General features: G+C 46.8%; 1 protein-coding gene across 4 annotated transcripts in view; it reads right to left on the bottom strand.

The window, feature by feature from the left end:
* PRDM11 (PR/SET domain 11) overlaps positions 1-19929 on the bottom strand; it is a 236570-nt gene that overhangs the window by 33256 nt on the left and 183385 nt on the right. For all 4 annotated transcript variants that reach the window (XM_078684364.1, XM_078684363.1, XM_078684367.1 and 1 more), the window contains one exon: positions 14726-14913. In XM_078684364.1, coding sequence (XP_078540490.1) covers positions 14726-14913 — 188 coding nt within the window. The remainder of the gene's footprint in view (positions 1-14725; positions 14914-19929) is intronic.

The raw sequence follows: 19929 nt of genomic DNA, 5'->3' as shown, positions 1-19929 counted from the left end.
GAAGGTGGATATCTGACTATGGTTACCCCCAACTTTTTGCCTAGTGTTTTGCTGTTTTTTGACTTAGTTGGCCTGGGATCCTGCTATTCAGGACCCCAGGCTTCCTGCTCTCTCTGTTACAATGGACTCCATGTACCCTAGGTACATATCTAATTGGATACTGAGTCACCTTATCAGTCCCTGTACAGTGTACCTTAGGTACCCAGGGCATAGGTGTACCCAGGGCCTACAGCATGTATTATGCCACCCCTGGCTGGCCATCCAAAACTGACACAACTGGCTGCTAAGACAGCTGGGGCAAGGTGGTGTAATCACCCTTTGCTGTATATATAGTATACCTATATCTAACCCTAAAATGGACACATATATTCCTATCAGTCACTCCTATGGCAGGTCTTATCAATCCTGAAGGCAGAGTGCTTGGAATTATGTGAGATGGTGCTCTGGCATGAGCTGAGGCCGTCTGCAGCTTGCGGAACCAAGTCCTAATAGCTGTTCCATGATAACGCTATACCATATACTCTTAAGTGTATTATAATCCTCGCGGTTAAATGCTAACTTTGGTATAACATTATCAAAACATGTCGAGTAAGGTGTCATACGAATTGGAATACTACCCCCCTCGCCAATTCTGGCGACGGGGGTAGCATTCCACCCTTCTAGCGGGACACGACATATATGTAACTGAGAACCCCGGTTAAAGTTAACTCGAGCCTTGACATCACAAAATGGATGCCACCACCACAGACACAAGTCTGACCTCCTGCTGCTGGGAGTCCTTCCAGCGAGGGAGGCTTGGACAAGGGTTTCCTGCCTTGGCAGGTGCTAGCACCACCCCAGACAGGATTTTGTGTATTGGGTAGGGCAGGCCTGAAAGGAATGAGACATGCCCGGGGCACACAAGGTGTCCTGTGCATACTCCGGTTCAAACCAGTTGCTGGGGCATCCCTGCCCCAGCTCTGGCGCGAAACCGGACAAAGGATAGGGGGTGTAGCCACCCCCCTTCCTGGTCCCACCCAAGGGAGGGACCTAGTCAGTAGTGCAGCCCCCTTTAAGAGAATAAAGGTAGGAGCTGGTCCCATTCCAAATTAGATTATCCTGAACAACTTTCGAGAAGAAACTCTGGACTTCGACGTTCTGCTCCACAGAAGACTGAAGAATCTCCCTTGTGGGCAAGGAGTGTCCACCCTGCACAAGCAGGCACCATCAAGCGTCCAGCGGCTTCACTTTGTTGTCTTCCCTCGAGGATCCAGACTTCAGAGCACGACGAGACCCGGATTCCCAGACCTCTCCGACCTCAACCTACATCTGCAGCAGAGCTGAGATCCGTGGGTGCGACGAGACACGTGGGACCGGCCATTTTGAATGAACCTGCACTTCGCTTTCAGCACGACTCCCGAGGTAAACTCGACCAAGTGCTTTGGGGACTGAGAAGCCCCAGCCCCGAGCAGCTCCTGCACCGAAGACCAGCCCTCCAGCATCCACGAGATCTGCGTGGGGCCCTTCAGCTTGTTTGCGGCTTGACGCTTTGTCTGGTCACTTGCCGGCTGGCTAGTGGCCTCCTAGACGACGAACTTTGAACTCTTCACTGCTGGTCTGGTTGCTCCAGACTGGCCCTTGCTCCCTTCCAAAAGAGGAGCACCCCGGACCCCCCTGGTCCACTCCAGACGCGGTTTCCATTCACCACGTGGGTTGCCTTTGCCAAGGCCTGCTGACGCCGATTCCGGATCCAACACCGCCGACAGCGAGAGCCTGCGTGGGACAGCTCGTGCCTCCATCCTGGTCGTCGAAGACACCTCCTGGTCCACGTGGCTGCAGAAACAAGCGTCCACTCTTCACCTGATCGCGACGACGACATCTGGTTCCTTCCTGGTTCCACTCCAGTCACGGGCTAGTGATTTTGAACATTGTCCCCTCTGCTTTCAGGTCCTCTTCTTCACCGATCCACCCTTGGATCGCACCGGACATCTTCCTCCTGGTCGCCTGCAGCATCTTTTCTTTCAGGCTCCATAGACTTCAACGCGAGAACCCGACACACTTTGGCACCTATGCACCCGCAGCCCGTGGGTGAGGTAACGAGAGCATTTCGGTGGTCAAGTGTAGTTTAACTGTCCTAGTGTCCAGTTCCACAGTCGTTTTAGTCCTAGCTAGTCAGGATTGTCCGTACTCACCTTTAACTTGAACTGTACTGTCCATAGACGTTGTTACGCATCTCACGTGTGAGTTCACACTCTGCACACGCGTCCCGTGGGCCTCCTATTACTTACCTAAGGTGAAGATAGCGTAGTCCTAGCAAACCTCCAGCCTCTGGACAGCTCCATTTCTTCTATCGACTTTCACATTCCACTTACTTAGTATATGGTTTGTCGTGCCCCTAGGGCACCATTGTAATTTTGTGCAACTTATCGTATTTTTCCTAAGAGATTGTCATGTGCTTAGCCCTCTGACCTCATAAAGAGTTCAGAGGTGTTTGTTATTAATAAATATACTGTTTATTTTCATAACAACCTGTGTGGAGTCCTTTCATCTGGTATTCAAGGGGTTATATTGTGGTAAAACAGCTGGCTTCACATGCCAAAAGAGTTTAGCCTAAGACTACTCTGTCCATGCTACCATTAGGATAGCAGGTCTATAAGGTTGACTGACAACCAATCACCATAAGGGTTGTTTGGACTGATACAAGGTGATCACTAGAACTAGTGAGCATCATATATCAGGCCAACTTCTCACATCCAGTACAGCACCTATGAACAGGTTGCGCTGGGAGGGCACCAGGTGAGACTTGGGTACATTTATCGAAAAACCCAACCTGTACAACAACTGGGTTGTCTCTCGCAGATGATGGAGCACTCTCTCTGACGACTCTGCTTTGATCAGCCAGTCGTCCAAATAAGGGAATACAGGAATCCCTGACCTTCTGAGATGCGCCGCCACCACTGCCATCACCTTGGTGAAGACTCGAGGCGCAGTAGTAAGCCCAAACGGAAGGACCGCAAACTGATAATGCTGCGACCCCACCGTAAAACGGAGATACTTCCTGTGCGACTTCAGGATGGGGATGTGAAAGTATGCATCCTGCAAGTCGAGCGACACCATCCAGTCTTCTTTCAGCAGCGCCTGAAGAACCTGAGCAAGGGTGAGCATCTTGAACTTCTCTTGCTTCAGATAAAGATTCAAGACCCTGAGATCCAGAATTGGACGTAACCTGCCATCCTTCTTGGGAATCAGGAAATACCGGGCGTAGCATCCCTGACCCCTTTCCTGCTCTGGGACCACCTCTATCGCACCCTTTCTTAGCAGAGTCTGAACTTCCTCCTGTAGGAGCAACAGATGTTCCTCTGAGCAATACCCCTGGAAAGGAGGGTAATTGGGAGGGAATTCCCGAAAGGGAAGTGCATACTCAATTTCTACGAGATTGAGAACCCAAAGATCTGATGTAACCGATTCCCAATCCCGTAGAAAGTGGGTAAGCCGACCCCCCCACTGGACCCGCATGATCCTGAATGGCAAATCTAGGGCTGCTTTTCTGTGGCTTGGGGGGTTGGAGGAGGTAGAGGAGGAAGAGGCTTGACGCCCTCGAGGACGTGCTCTTTGCTTTCCCCTGTATGACCTATACAAGGTATTTTGCTGCTGCTGCTGTTGTTGCTGCTGCTGACCTTGTCTATAGGTACGAAAAGAAGAGCGTCCAAAACCTCTGAACTTTCTGGTCGTTGAACCTCTTACTTGAATACCAAGAGATCTAGCAGTTGCTCTGCTGTCCTTAAACCTCTCTAAGGCTGTATCTGCCTTCTTGCCAAAGAGTCCTTCTCAGTCAAAAGGTAGATCTAACAGTGCAGACTGCACATCCGCAGAAAAATCCGAGGATTTCAGCCAAGCTGATCGTCTTGTGGCAACCGCAGTGCCCATGATCCGTGCCACAGAATCTGCAGTATCTAGACCGCTCTGGATAACTTGACGAGCTGCCGCTTGAGTATCAGATAACACCTCCTCAAAGTCACCCCTGCAGTCTTCTGGAACCTTTGGAATCAACAAACGCATTGAGTCCATAAGTGCGTGCACATACCTCCCCATGAGACAAGTGGCATTCGTTGACTTTAACGCCATACTTGCGGAGGAGAAATTTTTCTTGGCCACTTGATCCTGCTTTTTGGCCTCCTTGTCACCAGGCACTTGGGGAAAAGCACCAACCGACTTTTTAGAGCACGCAACCTGAATCACCAGGCTTTCAGGAGAAGGGTGAGATGATAAAAAGGCAGGGTCTTCGGGAGCCACCCTATATCTCCTCGCCACACTTTTTGAGACAGCAGGAGCAGAAAGAGGCTTTTTCCACACCTCCATAATAGGTTCAGTTAACGCCTCATTAAATGGGAGTAATGGTTCCACAGCTGAACTTGGTGAATGGAGAACTTCTGTAAGCAGATTTGACTTAAACTCAACAGTTGGTCAAACCTAAAAGTCCTGCTGCCTTCCCCATTACAACGTGATATGGCTGGACATCTTTTGAAGGCGCATTCGGACCTGATGGCAACTCCCACTCTGGGGAAAAATCAAGGCCACTAGCATCAGCCAGTTCTTCGAAACAATCCTCATCCAGTTCACCTTCTTCCAAGTCTGGGTGAGACTCGTAATACCTCCGTTCCTCCAGGAGGCGTTGTGCTTCCCTCCTGGACCTCTCCTTTACACGGAACACAGTCGGATCCGCCACCGACTCCGACGGAGCCGGAACCGACGTCGGTACAGAATCTGAAGGCTTAGAAGGATGCTCCAAAGACTTGCTTGGAATGGGCGACGCCGGTATCGGAGTCGTCGACTTCGGTCGAGCCGGCGTAGACCTCGGCGGAGCCGGGTACTGCCACAGCGGAGTCGGGGCTGGCATATACGGCATGAAAGGTGTCGGGGCATAAGAGTGTGGAACACCCAAATGAAATGCCATTGGACCCATGGGACCCGAAGGTGCACCAGAGGGGTACCATGATCTCGAGAATACCCCATACATAGCGTTCAAAAACGCTGATGGATCCTGACCTGGTGCAGGAAAAGGTGGATGATCACCTTCAGGCTGATCTCGAGGTGGATTTGAATCTGGCTCTTCAACAGGCGCCGATTCATCTTCCTCATTAGGAACTTCCTCCACCTCTTCTTGAGCCGGAGACGGCGTCGGAGTCGGATTGGAAACCGGAGTCGGGGATTGAACTTGTGACTCCGAAGGCGAGGCTTCACCTTCCCGATCCGAATCTTCTTGCGGTGGGATCACCTTCGATCTAACCTTCTTGGGCGACCTCGACTTCTAGCCCGACTTCTCACCCGAACGACGTCGAGACTCATGCCTCCTTTTTTTGTGCTTCTTATGCGACCTCGAAGCATGATCTGACGAGGACTTCGAAGCCGATGCCTCTCGAGACCTTGATCTTGATTTTGACCTCGACCTCGACTTCCTCGAGCGGGATCTTGAAGTCTTCTTTCTTTTCTCGGCTTTCAGCTTTGCCACAAGAAGTTTGGTCTCCCTCTCTCGCAGGGCTTTTGGGTTAATTTTTTGACACGACGAACATCCATCCACGTCGTGGTCAGAACTTAAACACCAAATACAGTCCTGGTGTGGGTCCGTAACGGACATCATTTTCCCGCACTCCCTGTAGGGTTTAAATCCAGTCTTCTTTGTCGACATTCTAGGGAGACAAAGTTCAAGAGAACAAAGAAAACGAAGAAAAAAGTAACAGAGTTACCAAAAGCTACTGAGTATCCCGAAACCGCTAGCGTCGACGATGCGGAAAAAAGGGAACTGATGTCATCACGCCGGCGTGGGCCTATTATAGGCGTCGGTGACGTCAGCGGAGTCGCGTGCGATGCTGTGTCTCTATGACGTCCAAGTCCACGTCGGCGCGAAGCTACAAAAAGAATTTCCGAATGTTGCTGACGCAAGGGGATATTCACAAGGTGAGGAATCCACATGGCAGATGTATCTATCAGAAGTGGAACGCAGAGTGGAGGTAATTAAAACATATGTGTCACAGACGTGCCACGCAGAATTGAAGCAGAGAGAAAAGCGGTATTAAAACAAGGATGGAGGCCGCGTAAGGTCACAACTTGAAAAGCGTGGCCCCGCAGGCTAAAGGTGTGCCTTCTAGATTTGACGAGATACGCAGAGAAGATGCAAGCAATGGGGTTGGCTGGTTCGCAACAAAGGAAGAGCTCAGTGGAGACCGAAGGCTCAAACACAGAAGGCAGAGTTCAAAAGCACTCCAAAGGCTACCGAGGCTTGCGATGAACACGCGAGGTAAGGAGCGTTTTTCCCCTATGAATTTAAAAGATGACAGTGAATCAGAAGTTCATGTGGCCAGCAGAACCAAACAATAACATTTTAGAAAAGTGAATTCATGAAATGCCCCACACACTGGCACACTGAAGTTAGATAGGTGAACTTGCAGGGAAGCAATAGAAATGCAGAGCAGATTACCCCACAATCCTTCAAGTCAGAGGTACAATCAAGAGAAACCCAGGACCCAGAGGGGACCAGCCCAGGTCGACCTTCTAACACTTAGAGGAGACACAAAAGGGTGACTAGCGCTGCGATAGCTCCCAGTCCCGTAAACATGCAATGTTAATGAGAGGATCAAGAGCAATGCAGGAATTTACTGCTGAAGCAGGGACCCAACAAACGTTGAAATGTGGGGCAAAGACAAAGTACCTGAGGTAGGAGTGTCCATTCAAAACCTGTAGGAAGCGAAGATTTAGAGATGTAGTTGAGGCTTGTTGGGTTCTTCTTGCCTTGCAGCTGCCGACTACGCCAGTGTAAGATCCTTGAAGTAGCAGAAAGGATCACGCAAAGTAAAGTAGTTTGAGGAGTATAAGCCCTAGTTTATTTCTCAACAAGAAAACAAGCATTTACAATGCAACGGTCTCGCCTTTGTAAAAGTTAGAGCTATTGGCATTGTAAATGACAAACTTTTTATTGATGGGTTGGTTTTGAAAACAGCTAAATAAATGGCATTGTCATTTTAAATGCCAATAGCTTTAGCTCTCGCAAATGCAAGACCTATTGCATTTGCACACACACACAGAGCCACACACACACACACACACACAGGTCCCTGCTTGACAGCATCCTTCACCGCACCTTAATATTCAAAGAGGAGCTAAGCGGGGCTGCTCTCTCTTGGATTAACCAGAGTATTACGTCTGGCATATATTAAGAGCGATTTGCTTCCAAAACAGAGCTGTCAAGACACTGGGTGAGTCGCTGGAGGGCACTGCAGGGGAAGGAGGGGTGCAGCTGGAATGTGGGTGCGGGTCACATGCTGCACGAAGCACTGGTGCGGGTGAAGGGGGGATGAGATAAAGGTCTGAACACTGCATTTTATTTTAGAGTGCGGAACACAGAGAAGCATCCTAAATCTCTCGGTGCCACTTACCTTACACAAAACTCCCTGTATAAAAAGTGGAAACTTCCCTTTCAGACCCGCTTCTGACATTTCTCAACAAATTTAAAATTCTGCTCTCAAATACAGTCAAATCTTGTTCACCTGTTACAAAAGGTCTCTACATGACCCAGTGGAATGGCAGCATGTGTGTTTTGGGGAAGTTGTTCTCTAGATGTACCAATGGAAAAAAAGCCAATAAGAATTCTACTGATAAAATTTAAAACATATTTGGTGAAACGTATTTTCAGCATTACACACCAAAAACAAGTTCCGAGACAGCTGTTTTTTTCAGTAGAAGTTCAGTGAATGTGGAAACCCGATAATATAACAAATGAATTAAGTAAAAAACATTTGCAATTGGGCTATTGAACTTTCCACCAGGTACCCCGATTAAAGTAAAAAACAAAAAATGCACGCCTACCCATTTTTGCAGTGTCTTGGCATGTTGCGGTTTGTGTCTTTTTACATCTCCAATGCCATCATGGCACCAAGAACGTATCAGAAACATGCACCCCTGCTCCAAAGTTCTATGACCTGTATTCAATGCCTCCCTTACTTGGTGCACGTGTGCGCAGCATTCCGCAGCCCCTGAGGCTAGGCTGGTGCTGTGTAGCTGCCTGCATGTTGTATTCATAATTACACTTGTAATTTACACATCTTATCCATCACATACCCCATCACACTGCCAAGCGCTGAGTACTGTAACACCGCCAAGCACTCAGTCCCGTAACTCGATAACTGCACTTTGGTGGTCATGTTGCACAATATGAAAGCACTTCCCAACTAGGCTCAGAACAAAAACTACAACCTTTTAACCATGCAGCCTGTGGAGTGTAGCCAGCTATCCGTGTTGGTGTGTCTTTCCCCACACAGGGGTAGTAAGCGTATACAAATGCAACCATACACTAAACAGTGGAGACCAGTGCTTGAAAAGGAAATATATTAGTGTAAGTGCTCCTTATCCTTGAGCACGTTTGCTCCTGAGAAGTGATGTTACTCCCCCTTTAATAGCATGGGAGCAGTGCTGAGAAGTGCCGGAGCAATCCCTTCCAAATGAAAGAAGTGCAGGTGCAGAGTGCTGGCGGCGGCAGATAACCCACTGAGACACAGGCACGCGCCTCTATGTAGGAGGCATCTCAACTAATTGACTTCAAGCAGAGACATCTGACATTAGGACGCATGACACTTTTGAAGACAGGGGGTAAGCCACACCCTCAGGATGTACAACTTGCCGGACACTTTGGCTTGGAGCCCGTCATTGTTATTAAGATGAAACCTCCCAGCATACGCAACAGATGTCAAACCACTTTGCTTTATATGCCAATATCTGCCAAATCCGGGAGTGGGAGATGATTAAAGGAGCGATTGTTTGATTTACAAAAAATGCACGGTTTCTTGGCAGGTGGGTACATAATCTTCCCTGCGGCGTTTCACATCCCTCGAACTCAGAGCAATCGCTCGCTCTGCCAACCAATGTCACCCTCTTGGAAATGGTACATTCTACACACTTCCGAGCGTTCAAACACATCGCAAGATCGCCCTTTCTTTTCATGTGTATGTGCTGAAACGCAGTCGCAGCTCCGCGGGTCATGCTATGCACAAAAGCAGACCAAGTAAACACAATGAGTCTTGGAGGGCGCATTTAGGGGTAAAGGTGCTAGTGCTGGGTGCGCGAATCGTGGTAACCTCAACTGGCTTTAATGGAACCAGCCTCTTCAGAACAGTTCACCCCGTTCACTTCAATGTGATCACCCTTCCATCACTAAACGCTTTGGCGTATCGCCGGAGGTATGAAGCGCTATGTGAATGCAACAGCACATTGCAAATCTCCAAGGTAGCAGACCTTCATCCATCAGGAATGGCTCACCTCGACTGACTGCAATGTGGTAACACGCCACCCACCTTAAGACTGACCGGCACTGAATTCAATGGAACCTCTCTTTAAATCGCTTTGCTCTGACAAGAGTATGCGTGCTTTATTGTGGCACGAAAATAAATCTGACTGTTGCTCTAGCAAATTTAGGTGGCGACAGGAGAAATAAACACACCTGAGCTCAAAACGTGCTCCAAAGCAGACCTGGACGGGCCCACGATGTTTTCCAAATCTTTTAATAGAAAGTCAACTTTGCGCCAAAAACACAAGCTGCGGGACTTGGAACACGAGAGCTAAGACAACACATCAGAGGAAGGGCGGAGACGGCGAAATTGAGAACCAGCAGCTGTAATGACTCCCGAAGCAACCACCAGCAAAAACAAGCCCATCCCGCGAGTGGTGGGAGGAGGGGCCATCGTACGCTGTGCGAGGAGCTCCTACCCCATGGGGAAAAACATAGCATGACACAGTGTTCAGGCAGTTACAGGCTAACTTAAACAAGCCCATCCCGCGAATGGTGGGAGGAGCGCGCGGTAGCCGGCGCAGTGTCTCGTTTACAATCTTTCCCGCAGGAACAAAGCAGGCCCAGTCTGCCACGCGGCGCATATGGCGTGGCAGCGTGCGGCGCGCAGGCCCACGAGAGGCCCCGGATCCACCCGCGGCCTGCTCCCCGCCGCCCCGAGGCCTCCTGGATGTGGCCGGTTGCGACGAGAGAACAAGCAACGGAGAGTGAAAGGGGAGGGGGGCGGGAACGGGCACACGGGGAGGGGGGCGGAACGGACACACGGGGAGGGGGCGGGAACGGCGCACGGACAGGGGGGGGGCGGAACGGCACAGACGACATGAGACGCTGGCCCCCACTACAGACGCAGCAAGCACTTACCAGAGGAAGACTTCTTCCGGCGGCGGTCGGCCTCGAATGACAAAAGCAAACACGGAGGACACAAAAAAAGAAACCCCGCCCACCGCCCGATGACTACACAGAGGGAACGCCCATGGAAAAAATCTCGGGAACGCCCCCGAATCTGGTCCGTGAATGACGGACAGATCTCTGTTCCAATGGCTAGCCTCCATTTATGGAGCTAGCCAATGGGACAGGGGGGCGTATTCCAGAGTCCTTACTGAAATCAAGAGATTTCTCTTGGAGGCGGAGCTTACGCTCCGTTCTCCAGGCGAAACCTAAAAATCCATCGAGTTCCCCAGCCAGTCAAAGGTAACAGCTCACTTAAAATTGGAATCAACACATTCTATAACCTGGGAAACCAACACCCACTATGGAATCTTAGGTAACCATAGCATCATGACATCAGAAGAAGGGTAGGCCTAAGATGCCACAGTCCTTCTGTAACAAAACTGGTGCTATGTAAGGCGCTCTTTTACCCGAGGTTTCGGGTCTAGTTCGCGCTATATAAAACTATAAAAAAATTAAAATAAAATAACACGCAATTGTGCTAATATTACTACTGGGTATTACTGGAGTATTGCAGCAGGATTTAGAAATGCCAGCAAAATGAGGGGCAAACAAAGCAGAGTACATTGTCCATGTACCTCTTTTTTCGGGATGAAACTAAACATGAGCTATAATAATAACTGGGGTATTGCTGTATATTTTAGAAACCGATAGGGAAAAGGTGCACTGATACCAGACCTTGAACACGGTTCACTAACACCACACTAGTGAAACGTTCTAATTGAGAAGAGCGGTACCAGAAGAGCGCCTCCTGCCGTTAAAAAGCAGATATGCCCGGTACAAAGGCAGTGTGTAAGAATCACACTGTATATCTAGTTAACTTCCTAAAATTGTTGGGGTTTAAAAATACATGAACAGTAGAATATAAACTTTACAAGTATCTGAGTGGGAAGCAAACTTGTAAACGTCAGCAAAAAATGCAAAATGCCCAACTTTGCCAACGTCACCCATATTCTGAAGCAAAGTGGTTCCAAACAAGTAATATCTGTGACATACTGTTAATCCCATGAAAATATGTATGGTCCATAAAACGTGTAGATAATTATTTGCCATATTGAAAAATACAGTAGGTATCATCTTTCAGGGACGTTACAAATTGTGATTTAAATAGTATATTTTTAGATTATTCCTGTTGAAAACAGGTATATTTGTATTATCACTTCAGCTTTTATGGCCTAGCTGGTATTTTGAATGTGCCCTTTTGCATTCATGGGGAGACTGCACAGGTGTAAGCACAGTGTGGGGGTAGTTGTTGTCAACACTGGGGAAGAGGGTGACAGGGGATTGAGAGTGAAGCTGGACAGTGAAAGTAGTGGTTAGTAGCTGCTGATATTTACTGAAAAAGATATCTCTAAAACAAGCACTGGCAAAGCCAATAGGTTTTGCCTATGACAGACCTATTGGTGTGGTCAATGTTTTTTTAACTCCTTGCGTGCTTCGGACGGCCCCTGGCTGTCTGACGTCACGGTGGGCGTGTGTGGGGGACGGCCCCCGGCCGTCCGAACCCCACTCACTCATTAAAACACCCGCACAGCGCGAAATTTCACGCAGCGCGGAAGGGGTTGAAGAAGTTGCACAGCAGTGCAAGCAGCTGGACTACATGACTCAAACTAAATAAGAACAAAGAACTATGGCGTGGCCAGTGTTGACCACATCATAAAGCTTTTTTGTTTACTTCAAGTCATGTTCTACAGCAGCCCGGGCTGGTGTGCAACATCTTTAGAAACATTATCAGAGCGAAATAACTTTTTTAAAGGGGTTGTGGAGTTACGGACACAACTGCTGCCTGTCAACCTGGGGAACCAGGTTCATGTCCCTGGGTCTTGGCACAACATCCTGAAATTATGGGTAAATCACAAACTGCCTGTGCCTAAAAAATAAAAATGAATATTTACTTTTGTAAAGTAAATGGTGCTCACGTAAAACATTCCAATACTTTTGGATTAAGTTTGAGCTATATAAATCTTCCAAAAACAACATTTTTAAAAAAGCAACAAGAGAGAGGAGGGTAGGAAACAATGGCGGCTTTATGAGTGGGTTAAAAAGAATGATGAGGATAACGAAAAGTAAATACAAAAAAAAAAAAGAGTACCTTAAGAAGCCTGTGGCTGGTGGAAGGACATGGGCCATGGTAAGCAGTACCTGGTCTGTGCTCCACACTGGGACGAGGAGGAGGCACCTACTAATAGAGCAAGGAAACTAGAGTGGCGTGGGACCCAACCAATGGTAAGTAATGGGTGGGCTCCATGCCCTTTTTAAGTTCTTTTAGCTTTCACTGCCAGCGCATATGAGTTCTGGGTGAAATTTTATATAGGAAAAACAAGCATTTAAAGAGACAGCTTCACAGATAAAGGAAAATCAAAACCAGTCACTTCTAAGCAGTTATTTTTGTGACTTAAGAAAGAAAAGTTTTCAAGTTAAAGTAAGGCATTTACCAGTATTTTTTGTGAACAGAAGCTAACAGGATGATAGCATACCCCCTTTAGAGCTGAAGGTTAGGGAAGCGCTGTTCATTTACAATAAAAAAAAAAAAAAAAAGAGGTGGAACACTAAGAGGGAATGGAAGAAGGTCACGTCTATTTTGATTTGAACTTCATTACTGAAGTAACTGGCCTATAATTCAGCATACTGAGTATGCTTTCAGCAGCAGCATGTATTTGACTGAATTCTTGAATTATGAAAGAATAAAGGAGCATTTTATGTGCACAACAAACAAACATGATTCTTCTTCAATCTAAAGCTGCATCTAAATCGCATTCCTAATCTCATTTTAATTTATGAGGAAAAAAGGCGCTCAAGCCTTTATTTCCAAAAGCACAATTTTTTTACTGCTAACAAACTGAATGAACTTGAAGTTGAAATTGCAAAAGCGTAATTTACCAGTTTTCTATTTAAGCATTGTAGCTATTAATCTAGTATAACTATAGATGTTGTGGCTAAATTTGATATCCTGTTATTTCAGCTGATAGAAATGTTTAGTATCCTTGTGAAGGTATGAATATTTATAATAATAATTTTACCTTGTTCTTTATACAGTGCTTCATACTGCATGTCTGCCATTTTTAAGCATTGTAAAGCACAGATTTTACTATTACCTGATCATTGTTGTCAATTTACATTCATTCAGGAGGATGGAAGCCTGAGTTGGCTATGCAGGGATTGAAACATTGACCTGCTGATCCCCGCTTGGTTCCATCAGAGACCAACTTATAGAATTACCTTTCAAAATGCATGGTTTATTTAACTACCTTGGCTGGCTTTGTTGAAGTTTCCATCATTAATGCTCAATGTGCTTTACTACCACCATATTATTGTACAGCCTCTCAGTACATATTGCACAAGTAGGTAATCCATATTGGTCATCCAACATGCATGAATGTTCCCCAAGAGGATGGAGGCGCTCATTTAAATACATAAATTCATAGTGTTGTTGGGGTCTTTCGTGTTGAATTCATAGCATCTGTACATTTAGTCTTATCTCTATCGTGAACGCAGATTGACTGGCACTCGCATATATCCAGGCAGTAGGGTCCCTTCTTCTGTCTAAGCATGCAGTGCTGAGTTTTACAAGACAAGGGGACTGTCCTAGGTACAGAAGTATAATGTAGAGTGAGAGAGTTAGAGAGTGAGAGAGAGTGAGAGTGAGAGAGAGTGAGAGTGAGAGTGAGAGAGAGAGAGAGAATGAAGACAACCCTTAGAGACCGCCCAACAATGTCACTCAGAAGTTTTCATTACCAGAGAGCCTGGTGGAAGACCCTCACTCTTATGTAGCCAAGGGAGCCTTTCTACCCTACAGTCATGTTGTCCTAATACTCCTTCCTGGACATGGGTATTGCATGCCATCCAAAACTTGTAAGTAGAAAGAGTCACAACACTGCAAACAATTCCTGCTATATGTGATCCCAGTGAATGCCTCAACCACCGCGGAGTCTGGGAGCCACCATCAGATTTTAGAAACAGTCCCGATGTCTTTAAGAAGGAACGAGAAGACAGAGATTTACCGGTTAATGTATATGCTATCCTAAAAGAACCATTAAAATATACAGATGCTGGTTATCTGCTCACATCCCCATTTAGTACTGGGTGTCTGGCTCACTTCTGTTCTAACCAATAGGTGAAGCCTCTGTCTTTCTGTTGTGGTCAAAAATATGAATATGGAGGCAGAGCAGGAAGGTGCAGAAACAAAGACTTTGATTTATCTGTGAAAACATGCATTAAGCTGGCAAACACGTTAAAACGGATTTATACCCCTCACAGCAGATATGCTGTGCATATTCCAGGCCTGTTCCATGGACAAGGATTGACTGGTGTGCTTCGGTGTCCTACCAATAGTTGTGCAATGTTTCAGCGACTTCAAACAACAGAGGCTGGATAAAAGAGGCAGCAACTGGGCACAGAGGAGTAAGTGGGCTAACTGACTGAGCAGAGTGAAACCCAAAGCAGTTTGAGCGAAGGCTGGTTTACCTCTAGTTAGGTTCCTGTCGATGGTCTCCTGAGATATGCTGTGAAGCCGCTTGATGTAGTCCTCGCTGTACCAGACACGAAGCCTCTCCTCGGGCTGGATATCCCGGCATGCGCGGAAGTAAATCTTCTCGCTGTGCTGGAAGGCCTTGAGGTTCTGCTCTCTCTCCTCCCGGGATATGATCACGTACCTGAGGAAGAGCGTGGGAAAGGATTAAGCAAGCCTGCCATCACACAAGCCCTAACACACGCAACACTCTTCTGGAATCTCTAAAGCATGTCTTCATTAAACTGGTTGACATCAGGTAAGAGACCACCTTTCTATTCACTTGGGTGCTTGGAAAATCTGGCAAGACCTAGAACCTGAGAAGGAGTCGTGGAAGTGGTCCCTTCACAATGTTACTTTCAGCAAGAGTGCAGGGAGTTTCTTCTAATAAATACAACACCTACATGAGGTCTAGAGGACCAATGCTCCAATGCCTACCATTGGGCAAGGATACATAAACAGTGTATGGGGAGGACTTCTATGATTCAATGCGGAGACGAACAAGCGAGCACCCATGGCAACCAGCAAAGAAGCAGCTAGACATGGGGCCAGGAGCAATCATTGCACGTTTTCAAAGCTGACTAATGTGCATGTACGGAGCCCCTAGAAGACTGCAACATTAGAACCAAGCGGCCTTTTCTTAAGAGCCCCAGGTCAGTACCACTAAATCCAAACCTGCCCCAATACCAAGGCTCTAAAGTCTTGCCTCATTCTTCCAGCAATATACACTTTCCAAGTCGCGCTGGGGTTGTTTTGCATTCTTTGTTAGCAATGAAAGTGCTGTCCTGAAGCAGTGAAGTGCCTGTGGAACTCACCTCACCTTCATTACAATTGCTGCCTTTTGTATTTAGCTATGAGCTGGCATACATGGAGTTGAGCTGCTGAACGTCTGTGATCAAATGTTGTGCGTGGCTCGACTGTGTCAGTATAGCAGATTGTAGTTTTATACAATTTTAGACAATTCTTAATTTATGGTGATGCCTGAAACTATATAAATCAAACTGTAAGGAAATACAATTTGGGGTTTGTGTATTTTTTTTTTGATGTGCAGGTTTATTGAGAAAATAAGTTTTCTTAGTAAAAACAAAAGCCTTACTTATTTTTAGAAGCCAATTGCCAGGTATCATTTATGGGAAAATATTTGTTCGCGAGTGTGGGTAAGCTTTCTTTTTCATTAGTTGCGTTTTTTAATTGATAACTTTAAATATCTATCATACCATTATAATTACAACATAACATTTATAATAAACTAGTCATTCCTAAACATATTTTTTTCAAATCATTCATTTAGAAGCGCATATTTATATCATTCAACTTAACAGAACATTCAAAAATATATTCAAATAATTTGACATACATTCTTGTAAAAAATAACATACATTTTTTACAATTCTTGTTTAAATGATTAATAACTGGCATTATTAATATTTTTCACACTTCTCCATGAATTACTATGGAATAAAATGTCCTTTTTTATTTTTAACCCTGGCTATTATTTATTTTATTTTTTTACATTCTTGAAGGTTTGGCATCTGATTTTAGGTCTCGCCTAGCGTTGCAGCAAGCATGCGCTGCTAGCTTTGCAAAAGCAAATGTGATCAGGAGATTTCAAAAGGGGACTTGAAGCCCCACCCATCATTTTCATTGGGTCGCATCAACGTTTATGCTAAACCCTGGCTTCCCATTGAAAAGGATTCTTCTTAGTTACCGCCCTGTCTCCCTTTTGGACGGCCCATCCGGACTGGGTCTTCAGCTTCACAGCTGTCATGAAGGAATTTCTTATCTAAAGGGGGTGTATGATATAAACAAGCCGTGAAGCAATGGATCCAGTCAAGATGGGCCGTCCGAAAAGGAGACAGAGCGGTCGCGTAATGACAACAGATTTCCCTTTCTTCTGTCTCTCTCCCCGAGCAGAACACGCTCTTAACACGATTCCATTTCACCCTCAAGAAAACACTAACTCTTCACACCACTAAGCCAATCTGCCAGAAACCTTGGAAAGATGCTTTTCTATGCGTTTAGCCGTTGTACCCCTTTGTACAGCAGTACAGTAGTACAGTGTCGGAATCTCAACCTCTATCAACCCTTCCCTCAGTCAAACCAACCACAAACAGCGTGCATGAAGATAGGATTTTTGCCATGCTATTCATGCCCTTGCTTTTCACTGCTCTTGGGTTAGTTACCATGTTAACAATCTTAGGGCCATTTACAGTAGCCTGCTTTAAATAAAGACACTTGCAACATCATGGAATTAAAATATACAGTTAAATGTTTGCAATAAAGAATCGAGCTTTTAAAATATCATTACTCTTGTTCAATTATATACTGGCTATATGTATACAAACATAGTGCAGAGAATCTGGTAAACTATTTACAGAATACTACCGGATGTGTTATGCTTTCGATACACAAATATTACTACATGACCTTATCCACACAATTACTACCAGAATACTGTTGCTTCTATTTTATACTGTAACTGAATTTGGTGCATTTCATTGTGTGAGGATACCCTTTCTGTTGCCCGTCAGCTGATTTCTAAAAGTAGGGTTTGATGTAAATTTGTGGCACCGAACAATGTTACTGTTGCTAGTGTCTGCTTCAAAGAAAGAAAATAATAATTAACGCTGCTTCACAGCCACTGGACTATACACAGTGAAGGTCATCCCTGCTGCATTCATGGGGTCTGAGGTACAGGGAATCGACTGTTGCTAAGAGTTCTCGATTTTGTAGTATACCTTTTCACGATTACTCAAATATTGATCCAAAAGAACTACACTAACCTGCTGAACGGAGGATGCACTTTTCACTCCCTGGAAAATGTGGTATTGATTTCTTTCCAGTGGCATTTCTGGTGCTTATATGGATACATTTTGAAGCCGGCCTTCTTTGTACACAGTTATAGAACATAAAAACCTTGTATGAGTCAAAAAGAATTCTTGGCTCAGCTATGTAAATAAAGTACTCGAAAAGTTCACTTCTTGAGTTGTAGGACTCTCCCACTGGTACCCCCAATGAAATCTCATTGATAGGTAGGCAAAAGCATGGTTTGAAGGACCTAATGGGAGTTCAGTCGAACATCTGATCATAATGTTTCCTGGAGAACTGAGTGGTGTCTGACTGGTGGTCCAAGGAAACCTATACTCAGTTTGGTTAGGTATCTTACCATTGGCATTGTTATCATGCTCGTAGCAGGGCATTCCTTACTATGAAAGACGATGTTTTTGTCAACATTCCCCACGCTGCATTATTCCTCTGTGACTCTACTGTTTATTAAGAAATATGGTGAACAGGATGTTAGATCCAGCATCCTCCTATATTGGACCATGGTACACCAGTGGGACGATGTGCAGTATCCCAACATCCCAGGTAAACCTGGGAACAGTGTGCAAATACGTTTAAAAATGTGTTATTTAAGTAAAAATGATGTAACGATGATTCTGTACAGTACTTGTAAGTATGTAGTAGAAGTTAACTGCTTCTTGAAACTTTCATTTTACACACCTGCTGTCTATCACATTTATATTGTGTTTTTATTAGGTCTCGTGACCTATCAATGCGCATGCGCATTGAGAGAAGCGAGACTATAGGGCTTTAAACAAAGTTTACCTAACTGTGGCGATTTGGTGCTGTGCCCGTGGCTTTTAGGTCAATGCGCAAGCGCATTGACCTAAGATGCGCGTGCACATCACCAAATCGCCGTCTGTTCCCTCAGCCGCACTCCTCCCACACCTTTGAAGTGAAGCTTAGCTTCACTTCAAAGGCCCCGGCTGCTTCACACCCTCATGCCGCTCTCCCCGCTCCGCCCCCTCCCCTGCCCGCCGTGTGCATTTCTCCTCCCCCCCTCCCCACAGCAATGCCCTCCGTCTTGTTTCCTTTCTTGTTTTTCTTTCAGGTGAGATATCTTTTCCATCATTTGCGATAATACAGTTCTCATATGCATTTTTTAATTATTAGCAGCATATACACAGGCGCCCCTTCGGCGCTTTTGCTCTCAACCCTACTATCCTGTCAGCCGCATCTCTATAAGTTACTCGAAGCATGGCCTGACATGTGCACAGCTTATTCCGGCACCACCATCCTGCCAGACGCTTCTGCTTTGTTCGCCCACCGCATGGCCCTATTTGTGCACATTTTACTTTCGTGCATACCCTTACCCGCAGCCTCTCCTTCCCCACTTCTGCCTTTTCGGGTCTCGCGCTCACCGCAGACCCCTTCACATGGCTCACACCCACCTTTTTTTCAGGTTACCATGCCATTCCCCACCTATCCCCCAGTCATTTCCGGGTAGGACGCGTGCACCCAGTGGACTCTCGGCCTTGGCCCGCTTATTCTGCCAGCCGCTTCTCCTTTGGTCGCCCACCGCATGGCCCCATTTGTGCACATTCACTTTCGTGCACACCCTTACCCGCAGCCTCTCCTTCCCGACTTCTGCCTTTTCGGGTCTCACACTCACCGCAGACCCCTTCACATGGCTCACACCCACATTTTTTTCAGGTTACCATGCCAGGTTACCTCACTCACCCTCAACCCCTCACTCACCCTCAACCCCTCACCCTCACCCTCACTCACCCTCAACCCCTCACCCTCAACCCCTCACCCTCAGCCTCACTCACCCTCAACCCCTCACCCTCACTCACCCTCAACCCCTCACCCTCACTCACCCTCAACCCCTCACTCACCCTCACTCACCCTCACCCTCACTCACCCTCAACCCCTCACCCTCACTCACCCTCACCCTCACCCTCACTCACCCTCACCCTCAACCCCTCACTCACCCTCACTCACACTCACCATCACCCTCACCCTCACCCTCACCCTCACTCACCCTCACTCACCCTCACCCTCACTCACCCTCAACCCCTCACCCTCACTCACCCTCAACCCCTCACTCACCCTCAACCCCTCACTCACCCTCAACCCCTCACTCACCCTCACTCTCACTCACCCTCACTCTCACTCACCCTCACTCACCCTCAACCCCTCACCCTCACTCACCCTCAACCCCTCACCCTCCCTCAACCCCTCACCCTCACTCACCCTCAACCCCTCATCCTCACCCTCACTCACCCTCACTCACCCTCACCCTCACCCTCACTCACCCTCAACCCCTCACCCTCACTCACCCTCAACCCCTCACCCTCACTCACCCTCACTCACC

The sequence above is a fragment of the Lissotriton helveticus genome, chromosome 3_2 (genome assembly GCF_964261635.1).
Source record: "Lissotriton helveticus chromosome 3_2, aLisHel1.1, whole genome shotgun sequence".
In the NCBI taxonomy this organism is placed as follows: domain Eukaryota; kingdom Metazoa; phylum Chordata; class Amphibia; order Caudata; family Salamandridae; genus Lissotriton; species Lissotriton helveticus.
Note: the sequence above shows the minus strand (reverse complement) of the source record. Positions and strands in the feature narration are given on the sequence as shown.